Source organism: Hemibagrus wyckioides, linkage group LG25 (genome assembly GCF_019097595.1).
Source record: "Hemibagrus wyckioides isolate EC202008001 linkage group LG25, SWU_Hwy_1.0, whole genome shotgun sequence".
Lineage (NCBI taxonomy): Eukaryota > Metazoa > Chordata > Actinopteri > Siluriformes > Bagridae > Hemibagrus > Hemibagrus wyckioides.
This window is the reverse complement of record NC_080734.1, coordinates 16,025,333-16,038,418: the sequence shown is the minus strand read 5'-3', so window position 1 is coordinate 16,038,418 and position 13,086 is coordinate 16,025,333. Positions and strand designations below refer to the sequence as shown.

General features: G+C 42.2%; 1 protein-coding gene across 2 annotated transcripts in view; it reads left to right on the top strand.

Moving 5' to 3' along the window:
• Positions 1–10,423, top strand: part of plpp3 (phospholipid phosphatase 3) — a 32,155-nt gene extending 21,732 nt beyond the window's left edge. For both annotated transcript variants that reach the window (XM_058379244.1, XM_058379245.1), the window contains exons 5-6: positions 3,095–3,271; positions 8,612–10,423. In XM_058379244.1, coding sequence (XP_058235227.1) covers positions 3,095–3,271; positions 8,612–8,740 — 306 coding nt within the window. In that variant the 3' untranslated portion in view covers positions 8,741–10,423. The remainder of the gene's footprint in view (positions 1–3,094; positions 3,272–8,611) is intronic.
• The last annotated feature ends 2,663 nt before the right edge of the window (positions 10,424–13,086 follow it).

The window sequence follows — 13,086 nt, the reverse complement described above, 5'->3', positions numbered from 1 at the left end:
GCCAATCCTGACCTGCCTCGCCTCGGAGAGAAGCCATACAATTTTTGTAACACACTTACAAACTGCTCTCATTACTTCTAAGAAGATTCTACGAATAGGTCCAAATATTTACTCCAGGGTTTCAGAGCTTGTTCATGGCTATGTCTGGAGTCCAAGGAGTTGCTAAAGGTTTAGAAATACACTTTTCACTTTTCCATTGGCTCCTCCAAATCAACCCCCCCCCTACATGGTGTATCACATCATGGTCCACTTGTCCACTTGCCTGCAGGGAATGCATGCATGGTAAGAGAATCCTAGGAAGACAAAGCATGTTATCTCCTGGATGAGTGTGTTATGTCTCAGATTAGTGTCTGTGTGTGTGTCTGTAAGTGGTGTCTCTGTGTGTGTGTGTGTTATACCCCACCCTGGGATAAGAGTATCAGGACACACTTTGTCTTCCATCCACACCCAGCTCCTGATGGTTTTTAGCAGATCAAGGGCTCTGAACACTAGTGTGTGTGTGTGTGTGTGTGTGTGTGTCTTGACGTCCTCACCACGTTGACTTTATCTGAACTGTGATAGCTAAGGGCTCTATCTGGGCTTGGAAAAGTGTGTCTTCAAGCACACTCTGTTATCAACTAGCAGAGAGAGAGAGACTGTAAGTTGCCCTGCAGGGATGCTACACCATCAGGTCCTTAACGTCCCAGAATGTTTGTCTCCAGGCCCAGACGTGTCACTCTGCTACGAGTCTTGCTTACAGTAACTAATCCCCTGCGCCCTTTCTGCACCACCGCCACCTCATCTACACCATTTTGTTTCCTTCATATGCTTATTTTGGAGCTAATTGCTCTTGCTTGATAGCTGTGCTTGATATACACATTTATAAGTTCAGCTTTACCGTTAGATGTGGCTTGGGGTACTCGGATGTGTCACATTCCTCTCTTGTGTGTGTGTTAATCTGTTCATGGTGCATACTATCCCAAGGGGATGGTTAACTTGTTTGTTTTGTGGTCAGTTGTTTACGTTCAGAGGGAAATCAAGAGCATTCCAGGCATTGTGTAACATTCGTAATGATAGCCAGCAGCGAAGAGCGAGCTCTTTTGCTAGCTCTCTTATCGGCTATCTCGTTTTTTTTTTTTATTTCAGTGACATTAAGAGGATTAGCTTAACGACTATTGTGCTCTTTGTTTTAATTGTGTTGATCTAACATCCAGTACATATACTTTGCGTGACATGACGCAGCGTATAGACTTCATAGTCTTCCTGCTCGGCTTTGATGCCTAATCCTTAAGCGTAAAGTGTAATGACAAAGAAAGGGCATTCTCAAACTTATTTATTCCCACCACAAGAAAAGTTTTCTTTTCATAACTGGATGAGTTTAGTTCTTGTTTTGTTAGTTTTATGACCTGGCATTACTGAGTCACTGGATGACAAATTCTCCACAGGCCACAGTTCTCTGGATTGGGAGCTTCCTGTTCGTTTTCCATGAGAACGTGTTTTCGAATGCTTTATTTATGTGTTTGTTTTTAATTCCTATGTATCCTACTGTTTATTTTAGCGAGAGGCATGGCAAGTATCCGCAAGTCAGCATTTAAAATACCGCCTCTGAGGTTTAGGTTAGAATATCCCTGGCTTTTCCCTGGCTGCAAAACAGAAGGAGGCGAGTTGTACGAGCAACAGCATTCAATAAGTTCAACATTCAGTGGATTTATAAACTGGAGATTGACTGAGTTTATGAGAAAGCAAGGGTTTGCTAACGGAATTACTATTTAAAACAATTAAAAAATATGTTAAGACTTTGATCAGATCCAATCCAAGCAGCCTGGAATAAAAGATTGCTGTTCAGAAGTTGTTCGGTTTAGATGGGGAAAAAGTGTTTCATATTGAACAGCGGTCGAGGGTTGTGTTTTAGAGGCACCCGCTTTCTTTCCTTTACAAGGTTGGTGAATTTTATTTGGAAGGAAAGCAGACAGGCTGTCCAAGAAAGCGAGGCTGGATAGAGTTTCTTCTCATTTGCTGTGTCAGGATGCAGTAATAGTGCATGCTTTTGGCTGTTTCATGCTTTAACATGACTGGATAATAGCCTAGTGACTATTAATTTAAGTGTCCCGAACATACATGCTCGATCATATCTTTTTATTGCCATTTTGCCGGTAGCTGTTTGTGAATGGGAGATTTTCAGTTAGGTCTAGGTAAAATGTGTAAAAATTTGCTTTTGTGTGTGAAAAAAATGTCATATTTTTAGCCTAGAGGTTACTTGGCTAGCGGTGAGCAGGGAGCTCCACCCATCCTGACCTCATCGAAGAGCTACAAGCAGCGAGGAAACTCCCATTTCCAAACATCCGTAGGGAGGGATCATTTCCTGCTGGTACACATACAATGGCAGCGATGTGAACGGCAAATCGTTCAGGAAGACCCAACTGACCTCGTCCACACCTTCGCTGGCAACCTTAACGTTCCTGTGCTATTGTTTGTTTTGTCTGACACTTTGGTCTTCACTCTTTGTCTGATATTTTGTGGGTGTGACGGGAGTTGGTTAACAGTTCACCTCAATGTCTCGCCTAGGGGAAATTGCCCATTTTAATGCCACAGATAGACACGCAGCGTCTGGATGGTGAAGGCAGGAAACGAATGGCGTTTACATTGGCCCATCTGTGAGAGCTGTCTGATGGGGTCTTTTTTTTTTTGTTCACCCCACTGCGTCATCCAGTTACTGACCCCCACCTGCCACTTCCTCATCATCTCTCGCCCACATATGATGGCTGGTGTTTTCTTGATCCAGAGGGCCTTCCTGTTCCCGGAAAATATGCCCTTTCTCAAAGTTTTTGGGTCAAGGAGTCTAGAAATGACGAACAATCATAAATCTCTGGTTGATGATTTCACACTGATACATTTAAGGCGGAAAAGAAGTCTCATTTTGTAGTGCAGTGTAGTATTTATTTCATATTCATAGTTTTTATGTCTGGGTTTCCTTCCTCTTCTGTTTGGTCAGCTGTGTATTTATTAGGCAGTCACGGGATTCTCAAAAGCTAGTGTGAATGTTTGCCCGATATCATTAACGTATAAATACATCCCTGTTTTAACATCTCTTTTCTCTCTGTGTTTCTTCCTCCAGTTCTATCTGCAGTCTCGGTTTACGTGGCGTGGAGCTCGTCTCCTGAGGCCGCTGGTCCAGTTCACTCTTCTGATGATGGCTTTCTACACCGGTCTGTCTCGTGTTTCAGACCATAAACACCATCCCACTGATGTGCTCGCTGGATTCGTACAAGGAGCGCTGGTGGCCTACTGCATAGTAAGTACATTTTTTGTCTTTTCTTCATTCTAGAATTTTCTACTCCATACAGTATATACTCTCATAGGCCACTTTACCTCTTAATAAAGCAACACTGATTGGTTGAGGCTTGTTAAACAGATTTATATACCTACAGTATGATGCTTGGTTTTGTTTCAGAGAACCAAGATGAGAACTTTTACAATATAACTGACTTCCAGCATTATTTCACATTTCATATACATACTAAAGTGTAGATGTTAAGAGTTAAATACTCTGGTCTCGGTTTATGTTACGATGGCGGCGCCGAGTTTCCACCAGCTTCAACTCACACACACTTACACACGCTGTTTGCAGCAGCAGCCTCAAACAGCAGACGTCGCGCCCACAAACACAAACCACGTGCTGAGAGCAGCCATACAAAGTCCCCGTGCATCTTTTTTCCCCTCATTCAGCTGCTGCTTTCTTTTTCTTTTTTTAACCAGACGTTTATAACTAGACATGTTCACCCCAAACACAATTCCCATCGCGAATATTTTCTTATAGAATTCTCTTTGTCTTCTGATAGAGCGGAAGTGTTATGCGGTGAGGTTGTTGCTTGCCACAATGAGAGGCATATAAGAGTTGCATTATCATTGGCTGTTTTTCTCTTCATGTCAAAGTGAGGACAGAAAACCATTTGGAGTCTGGAAAGCAAACCACTGGAGACGGACCAGGACATTCCGCAGAACATACCCTCTCCTCCATTTAACCCCGCTTTGTCTTTCTTTCTTTCTTTCTTTCTTTCTTTTTCTCTCTCTCTCTCCAAGCTTATCCACCCGTTTTTTATTATTATTTTCTATATTCACCTCAGAAGACATGAAAATCTTCAGTTTTTTGGGAAAGCAGCAGGGCATGAGGCCATGAAAGCACTATTACCCAACATCATCTTCAACTCGAAAACCACTTTGCCCAGCTCATAACTGCCTTTGCATTGCCTCTGAACAGGGGGCCAAAAGCAAACATGGAAATTGTTAGTGGCATTTAAATGAAAAGTGCTTTCACAGAGACTCCCTTGGTGATTATAAAATCCTGGCAATGTCTCTGTTGCATCAACTGTACCAGGTCGTTTTGTCGGTGGTTGGCACACATTGGCACGTTTCTGGTGGGCTACATTTATCAAGAAATTTTTACGTTGGCTATTTTCCTATATTTAGTACTGCACATGCATCCAACTCTGAAGTCCTTGCATCATATTACAATTTTTTTTTAAATAGAGCAAGCATCTTTTCTTAATCATTCCCATCCCTTTTTTTTCGTACCACAAGAACACGATCCATTTTGTCCTAGGAATAGTTTTCCAATTTAACTAGCCTTTTCTACAATATTTTGTCTATTAAAATCGAACTTTTATGGCATAGCCTCCATTAAATGCCTGCCTGTGCCAATCAATGCAACGCTAGAAGACATTAAAAGAGAGAGTGAGCGCACAGCCTTGCAGATGAAGGCGTCCGTGCGATTTTTTTATGACCCTGCGCTGGAATCTCTCCCACTTCCCTTTCTCCCCTCTGCCTGTTCCACTGCACTCACACGCACACATCTGCGAACACTTTGGAAGCCCAATTAGAGTATCTCTAACAACAAGAGTTCAGTGGGAACATATGGGGAAGTACATGTAGTGCACGTGGCTGCTAAGAAAAAACAAAAAACAAAACGAAAACACAGACAGGATCCAATGTTATAGTTTTATACAATCACATACCGGGGCGTTTCGAGACATGACTGAAGATCCAGAGTCTCAACTTCTTCCATGTATGAAGAAGATGTACTTTGTTCCTGGTGTTTATTCTGGTGTGAAGCCTGTTGGGATGGTGTGTGTACAAGAAACCGATCTCTTATTCTTGATCTGATACCAAAGCAACAGCGGTGAGTGGAGCTTTGAAGTGGCGAGCCCTGGCTTTTAAGTGGTGTGTTCTGGTGAGCATTGGCAGTGGTGCGGAGCTGCTGACAGGCTCGGCGTCTGCTCCTAGTTAGCTCCGGGATCGGCTCATATGGCGTACGGAGGCGGAAGTTCCACTCAGAGTATCGTCAGCCTGCCGGTGTTTGCTTGATGAAAGGAAACTCCAGACATGGAGCTCCTTGAGTTCCATCTGTAGAGAAGGAGAAGTGTGGCATATACACACACCAACATGGAGGCTATAGACCATGAGCTATATTTTCACAAGCGGAGCAAAAGGGATACCTGGTTTATGTTTTGTTCTGACAAACCAAAGCTTTCTTTGGAGAGCCGTTACATCCTTCTGTACTTCCGCTGGACATGTTTTCATCAAACCAAGTTCTGAGAATAGAAGAGAATCACATGTTATATACACCAGTCAGGCTGCAGTTTGGAAGTGCTTCTTGCAGAACGTTGATGGGAGACGAGAAGGGAAACAGCTGGAGAGAAACTCACCAACTGCCTTTTCCTCTCTGCTTCTTTCCATGTCTCCACTCTCACTCTGCATATGCTCCTCCTCTCACTGCTGTACTTCCTGACCTCCACTATCCCAGCTTTCCTCTAGAGCGCCAAGGGTCATGGTCACTGTTCCGGACTCATGGTCCTTCACCGATAAGACAGAGCTCTTCTCCTCTGGTCTGTGTGCTGAGATAGATATCCTGATATCCTATCATATTCTTCCATACGTCTAATGGCTTGCCCCCCCCCCCCCCCAAGAGAGCATCTCTCTCTCTCTCTCTCTCTTGAGCCATGGAGGCAGTGTGGAGCCAAAAATAGTGTCTGTTTATATAAAACTGAGGAAATTTTAACAGAATTATTAAAGTCGGTCTGCGTTAAATATGTAAGGGATAAATACGTGGCGAACGCTGAGGCTGTCTTTACCTTCATTACGCAGATGCACCATGGTGCAGCACAATCCTATGCACACAAGCATAGTCTGCACTCTAAATTAAACACTTCGAGGACCACACACACACAAACACACACACACTATTACTTCATCATTAACCTGTTAACAGGTTAAAAGGCTAAGAAACCTCAAGTATTTTTCGATTCCAGCAGATTCTCTTTCTAAACTTTTCAGCATCCTCTGTCGTAATGGTTAGATGGTTATAAATTCATTCTGTCAGTTCCTGTGTGTGTGTGTGTCTGTGTGTGTGTGTCAGATGCTGTAAAGTTTGGGCTCTTAACAGTTCCATCTCACCACCATGTGGTCGAATATCACCAGTGTGAAATTTATTTGTTTTAATTATGGATTTTCCAAAAACAGAAAACAAGCATGTATTTTAAAACAGTATAAAAGTGTGCTTGTGAGTAATATACCATCATCATTTTACCAAGTAGAAAAACTAAAGCAGCATTTCCCCGTGTTTCACTTCAGCCAGATGAAAGAGTGGAAAAATGTTCTTTTGGCAACCGGTGAAACTCTCATTTACGCCAGAGTGAACTTGAAAGCATGATTGATTTCAGAACTTATTCTGTGTACAAACCTCGTCGACATACAGTTGGTACAGTTCCTTTAATCTGCTCGTTCCTAGACTTCCCAAGAGCCTGAAGAAACATTCAGCTCTCTATAGATAGGTTGTGTATCAGGGACAGTATTAAAGACACATATGCTTTCATGTAAATACACACAAGCTACACTGGTTCCTATTGCTGATGAGGCATTTCCAACACAATGGGCTACCAGTGTAGAGGAAGAACACTTTCGCATGGAATGGTCTCGCCACAGGAAGCACACCCTCCATGATAAAGCTTCTTGACCGTCTAGGGTTAGAGGGCAGGGGTCGTAGTGTTAGACTTTTTTTGTGTAACAGGACGGCTCGTCTGCCACAGAGCTATTATATACTCATGAGCTCATTACTATCATGTAATTCCGTTGAGGAATAATGACATACACATACAATTAGTGAGGGGAATTATGTTCCAGTTTTCTGATGTCATTTGTACTTGGGTCTAAAGGTCATGTAGAAAATGGCATGATCTAATTACGCACACTTATAAATGCAGTCCATGAATAAGGCTGCCCTTTCTATACTGTGCAGCCTCAGACTATGGCAAAGCGCTCTTTGTGTGTGTGTGTGTGTGTGAGAGAGAGAGAGAGAGAGAGAGAGAGAGAGTAGGGGGGAAGAATGGCTCCAATAATCCACTGTTAAAGAAGAACTGTTCCTGCAAAAGATGGATGATGGCACCAAACTCTCTCTCTCTCTCTCTCTCTCTCTCAACTAATCCTGTACCATATTTTAAATATAAGACTGGCGGAGTTGAAAGCTCACCCTATCACTCATACACCTAAAAAGGGAAACCCCCTCCCTTTATGTTCTGTGCCATGTTTTCCTCCTGCCATTTCCCATCTAAGATGTAGCATGACAGATATCATGGCAGGAAATTAAAAAAAAAAAAAAAAAAAAAACAGAAAAAGACTTTAGCTGTTAGTTGAGTCACCTTTCCCATTATACAGTCTGTGTGTGTGTGTGTGTGTGCATGCAGTGGCAGACTTGTTGCAATCTGCTCCTTCACAATTAGCGTTTCACTCAGCTAAAACCCCGTCCCCAGTCAAACACATGGGTGTGGAGGATTAAACATGTTGAAAGTTTGCTTCATCTACCAGATCTCATATATATTTGAATGAATTCTAATGAAAGTGTTGAAAACAAAACACCAGCCGCACATCGCTCTCACATCGACCGTAACCTTTCGTCAACTATGTTGAAATGGTAATAATGATTGCCATATACGTTTAACTTCATGTACAGTGTACCAGCTCTGCCATTAATCCAGACTTTTCCAAGTCAGAGATTCGTACTTGTACATTTTGGATTTATAAGCCAGTCCAGGTGGAGGTTTAAATCACCAGTGACCTTGGTTGAGAATCCTTCTGGACTGGAAGTGCTTGGCTTACTGCCTCAGTCACGATTATAATCCACCTCCTGTTTTCCTGTTAGTGATGTCATCATCAGAGCATACATGGGCAGCAGGAGATATCTTTTCCTTTCTCAGCATCTCTCACACATGGTTGACTCTGACTTCACTTTCTTAAAGGGGGCCCAGGGAAACAAGTCTTCCCTTCTGACTCAGTGATTTTGAAAGAGTGTTGTGGTTGGACAGGCATTATCGGAGCATGAGCTCAGAGAAGGAAGTAGCTGAGTTCATGCTGCTGAGGTCAAAGGGGTGAATGACGACTTTACTAGCATAATAACTACCTTATCACAGGCTGACGAGCTTTTAAAAAAAAAGCTATGCTTCACAAAACTGTATGGAGATTTGTTTTGTGGTTCATTCAAATGATAATGTATCTATGATTCGTGCTTTTTAAGTTTACAGTTGGTGGGAAAGTGAGAAAAGCTTGATATTAACCTGCTTTTGTTTTCGTTTTCTCCTCATAGGTCTTCTATGTATCAGACCTGTTCAAGCCCAAAATCAAGACCGTCAGTCCTCCTCCATCGCCAATCAAGAAAGAACTCCTGCCATCCTCTGACATCATAGACAGAAACAACCATCACAACATGGTGTGAGAGGAGGATACGGGAGGAAACATCCCTAGGAATCCATCACACCTTTTTGAAGAACCTGAAGAGCCACCTGTGAATGAAGAGAAGCAGTATTTTCGCTGCTGCTCTCTCTTTCTCTCATCTGACAGTAGAATGTAGGGGCAGGAGACAGAGACTTTATTTTTTTTTTGTTTTGTTTTTACTATTGAGACTCTCTATTTTTGTACTATTACAAAATTTGCTGTTTCTTATATCGAGCCCGATTTATGAAAGCTAAACAATCAGGAGAAATGGCATTCATTTTTTTGGTAGTTGGTTCCCAAAGCAGCAGGGACTAAGCGGGCCTGGAACTTGCTTTTGCGATACTCTGAATGGAGCTGAATGCAGAAAGCAAAGGGGCCACTTTAATAATGGGGGCAGAAAGAAAGCAAAACAAGTACTAATGAATGATTGAATGAATGGGTGTATGCAAATGAATGAAGAGTGTGACTGTGAGGCTGGTCATGTGATCTCTCTCTGTCTTTTTCTCTCTACCGTTTCTTTCCTCTCTCTTGTCTCCGAGGCCTTTCGCCAGTATAAGACAACAAATTCCTTAATTATAGGAATGATACTTTATTACCTGCGACGTTACTAGCACAGATATATTAACAATATAAAGAAGAATAACTTATAGCACTATAGCCGATCATTATAAATCGTCACCACTCGCTGTCTGGGCGGTGTAGCTCCAGGGACGCTCGATGAGGTTTAGTGTGTGGTAGACTGAATCCCAGTGAACTCTTACGCTGTGGTATGCGTGGGTCCTGTAGAATCTAGTGGACTCCAAATACCATTATGATACGCTGACACTCCTAAGCACTAGACCCATCCCTGCTGTCCTAAGCTATCCACACAGAAGCCTAGCTCCAAGGGATGTTGCATTTTACTGGGATTTTTTCAGGGGTTGGGCTTTGAGGGAGGGAGATATAGGGGAGTGATGTGGGCTGTAGATAACAGATGGTAGTCAATTTTTAATAGTGAATTCAAGATGGCCGCCCAGCTGAGAGAGCATGGTAGAGCCGTGCTTTTGTTTCCAGTGGGTGTGATTTGTGCTGGATGGGATGGGATGGGATAGGGGCAGGCATGTCGAGTCCCGTCGACTGCACTGGCTTGGCACGTTTCATTTTGGATGGGTGAACGAGTCTTTTCTGCTGGCTAGTACGGATTCTTCTCCCTTCCGAGCACATAATCATTTAACAACAGTGCCAACTGGATCTATAGCCAGAGACGGTGTTAATTTAACTGCCTGCCAGAACTCCTATCCAACCCAGGATGTTCAAGGTGTGGGGTCCCACCACAGTCACTCAGTGCCACATTTTGTGTGTGTGTGTATGTGTGTGTGTGTGTGTGAGATTCTGTATCTCACTGTGTTTCTGCACCTAGTCCTAGTCGCTAGGCAGAGGACTGTTATCATGTGAAGAAGAAGAAAAAAAAAAGAAAACTGTGGATTTATTTTCTTTTAAATGCCTCTTTGGCCTTTTTCTTATCTAAAATAATGTCTACTGTTCTCACTAACTCTCCTGTACAGTGCTGCCAGATTTGTTTATATACCATATACAACGTCTACACAACTCTACACAGCCTCCAATGTTGCACATCCCTCCCATTGTCTGGTCCGTCCTTTTTATTTCAACGAACCCTTCTCTCACCCCCCCCCTCCTTTTTAAATATATAAATAATGTATAGATCACTAAAATTAACTATGTAAAATATATTTTCTGAACATATTTAGATATATCCACTATAAATAAAAACAAAGTGTCATGACCTGTGTTATTTACAAATTGCTGCTTCAAGCATTGATTGACAGACTGTTTTTTGTTTTTTTTGTATTTAGCTTACTAAACTATTGTAGATTTGTCATATTAAGTTTGTTTTTAAAGGACTACACCTACAAATGTATCAAAATTCACTATTAGTATTTTTGTATTGTCTCATTTTGTACAAAAGAAATAATAGCATTTTTTTTTCCTGCTAAATGTACCTAGACCTAATACATGTGTTATGAAATAAAGAAAGGAAAAGAAAAAAAAAAGCTCATTATGAACAGAAAGTTTTACGTGATTGTTTAAGTAATAAGGGTGTTAATGCTCACTCTACCATAACACACTTTGAAAGAGTGCATGACTTCATCTTTTTTGGCAGTGTGCTAAAGTGGCACGAGTGTGTGGCTACCAGCGTTATGGTCTCAGAGAGCAGGATTTAATGCTGGTGTGTCTGCAGTAAATCCACTTTCAGGTCTGTTTCAGCACGGGGCTGGGACTCGAAATAAAAATTCTCTGTTTACGCCACTGAAACCTATCCCCAGGATGGACTTAAGAACTGATCAAATTTAAGAGCTCTCAGAGAGCGGACATGGGACCACGGTGAGTCGTAAACCTGTGTCAAAACTGCAGCCAAGAGCACAAGTGTGCCAGGGTTGAGCTGGAGGGCTTGGCAAAGAAGAAACACACAGCTAGATAGATCATAGAGGTGGCATCTGGACCTGGGTTTGAAAGAGCAGGCTGGCGCTGGTGCTGGTACTGCCGCCATGTTTGGCTCTAGAGTGTGGAGAAAAGCTGGCAATGGCTCAGTGTGCAGGAAGGAGACCAAGAAAGAAGGCGTGCTAATGAGTCTGAGAGCGTATGTTTGTTATGGAGACCATGCTGGCCATTAAGTAAGGGTGGTGGAGAAATCTCAATCTCTGCCTCTTTCACTGCCACATCTATGAATAATAAACGCCAGGAATAAGGGCTGGGCCACTATTTTGGATTGTTAAGATCAATGGTTCTCAAAGTGGGGTCTGTGAAGCATAGCATGATTTTTTTTATTTGAGTTTTGCTCCAGCAGTAGAAATAATGATCCACCGTTATCATATTTATTCGATTTTAATATTGAGTTGGGTTTAATCCAAAAGTCACAAACAAGTAGGGCTATAAATAATATCAACTTGGACCTCTTCTAGTCTGTCAGTGGAAAGTCAGGAATAATAAGCCATATGGATGTAATGAATAGGCAGAATATTACTGTACGCATTTCAATCAAGCCTAATATGTGAATAGTCCTTAACAAATCTGCAGGGAAAAGAGAGTGACACACACACACACACACACACACATGCACACTTCACTGAAAAGAAACTTATTGAGAGCCACGATTGTTCTAGAGTTGAGTATGAATCTACAGAAATTTGTGGTCAAAAAAAAAAGTTTCTTGTTAAAGGTAGAGGTCCATAATATAAATCTGAGTGTGCAAGTAGGGAATAAAACAATATTTGAGAAAGAGAGAGAGAGAAAAGTAGAGGAAAGCACACATACTTATTCTACTCATCACCTCCATTTAGCAGATCTGGATTTCAGCTTAAGGTGACTATATCATCTTTTCACACACATGACCACATTCTCTCTCTCTCTCTCTCTCTCTCTCTCTCCTTTGCTAGTAAGACTGTGCAGAAACTGCTCTGCTTGCTGTAATCCACTGCCAGAATCAGTTACACTGACCCGCAGTATTGAATCTTGATGTTTGTCCTTGACAGCCAGCCTTTATGTGTGTTTACATTTCAAATACTAAACACAGGAGCTAGAATTTAATCCAGCTGTCCCAAACAGACATTCAATTTATATTATATATGCACTGTATTTCATTTACATTATATTTATTATAGTAGTTTATGATATTAAATCAATTTATTAAACATCCCTGATTCAGATGTAACATGTGGGCAAGCAGAAATCAGACATCCAATGGGTCTGTGCTGAATGACTGCACAGGAGGGCACTTGGATGTTGGGGAAATAGAAGTATTAGCATCCACATATACAGTATAGTGAAAAAATTCATCCAGGGACAAGAGGGGCACTGTGGTGGGGGAGGAACTGTCCAGCTGTGGCAGGGATGGGAATGAGGCCAGCTCGAGGGTGGGACCTGCAGGAAGGGGGTCCATGGCTCACAGGGGCTTGTCAGTTCACTGTAACCCAGAAAGAGGAGGGGAAACCTGGGCAGGGCTCAGTTCCTCACTTCCTTTAGGGAAATGGAGCACATTCCTGAGAGCTGTGCTAGAAAAAGGATAGAGACAGAAAGGAAGAGCGATGGATTTATGGTGATGGGTGTGTATGTGTGTGTGTGTGTGTGTGTTGGGTGGGTCAGGAGGATGGTAGCTAAGGCAGGACAATCAAAATAACAAAAGTTGAACGAGAATTTAATAAGTATGCTCTCAGATTACATTTGAACAATATCGGTTATCTGCCATTATTCGAAAGAGGTGGCTGATGGAGAACGAGAATGAAGAAGAGCTCATGCACTATTTTAATGTCTGTACTACTCGAGCATTTTTCATGGCAATACCATTTTGAG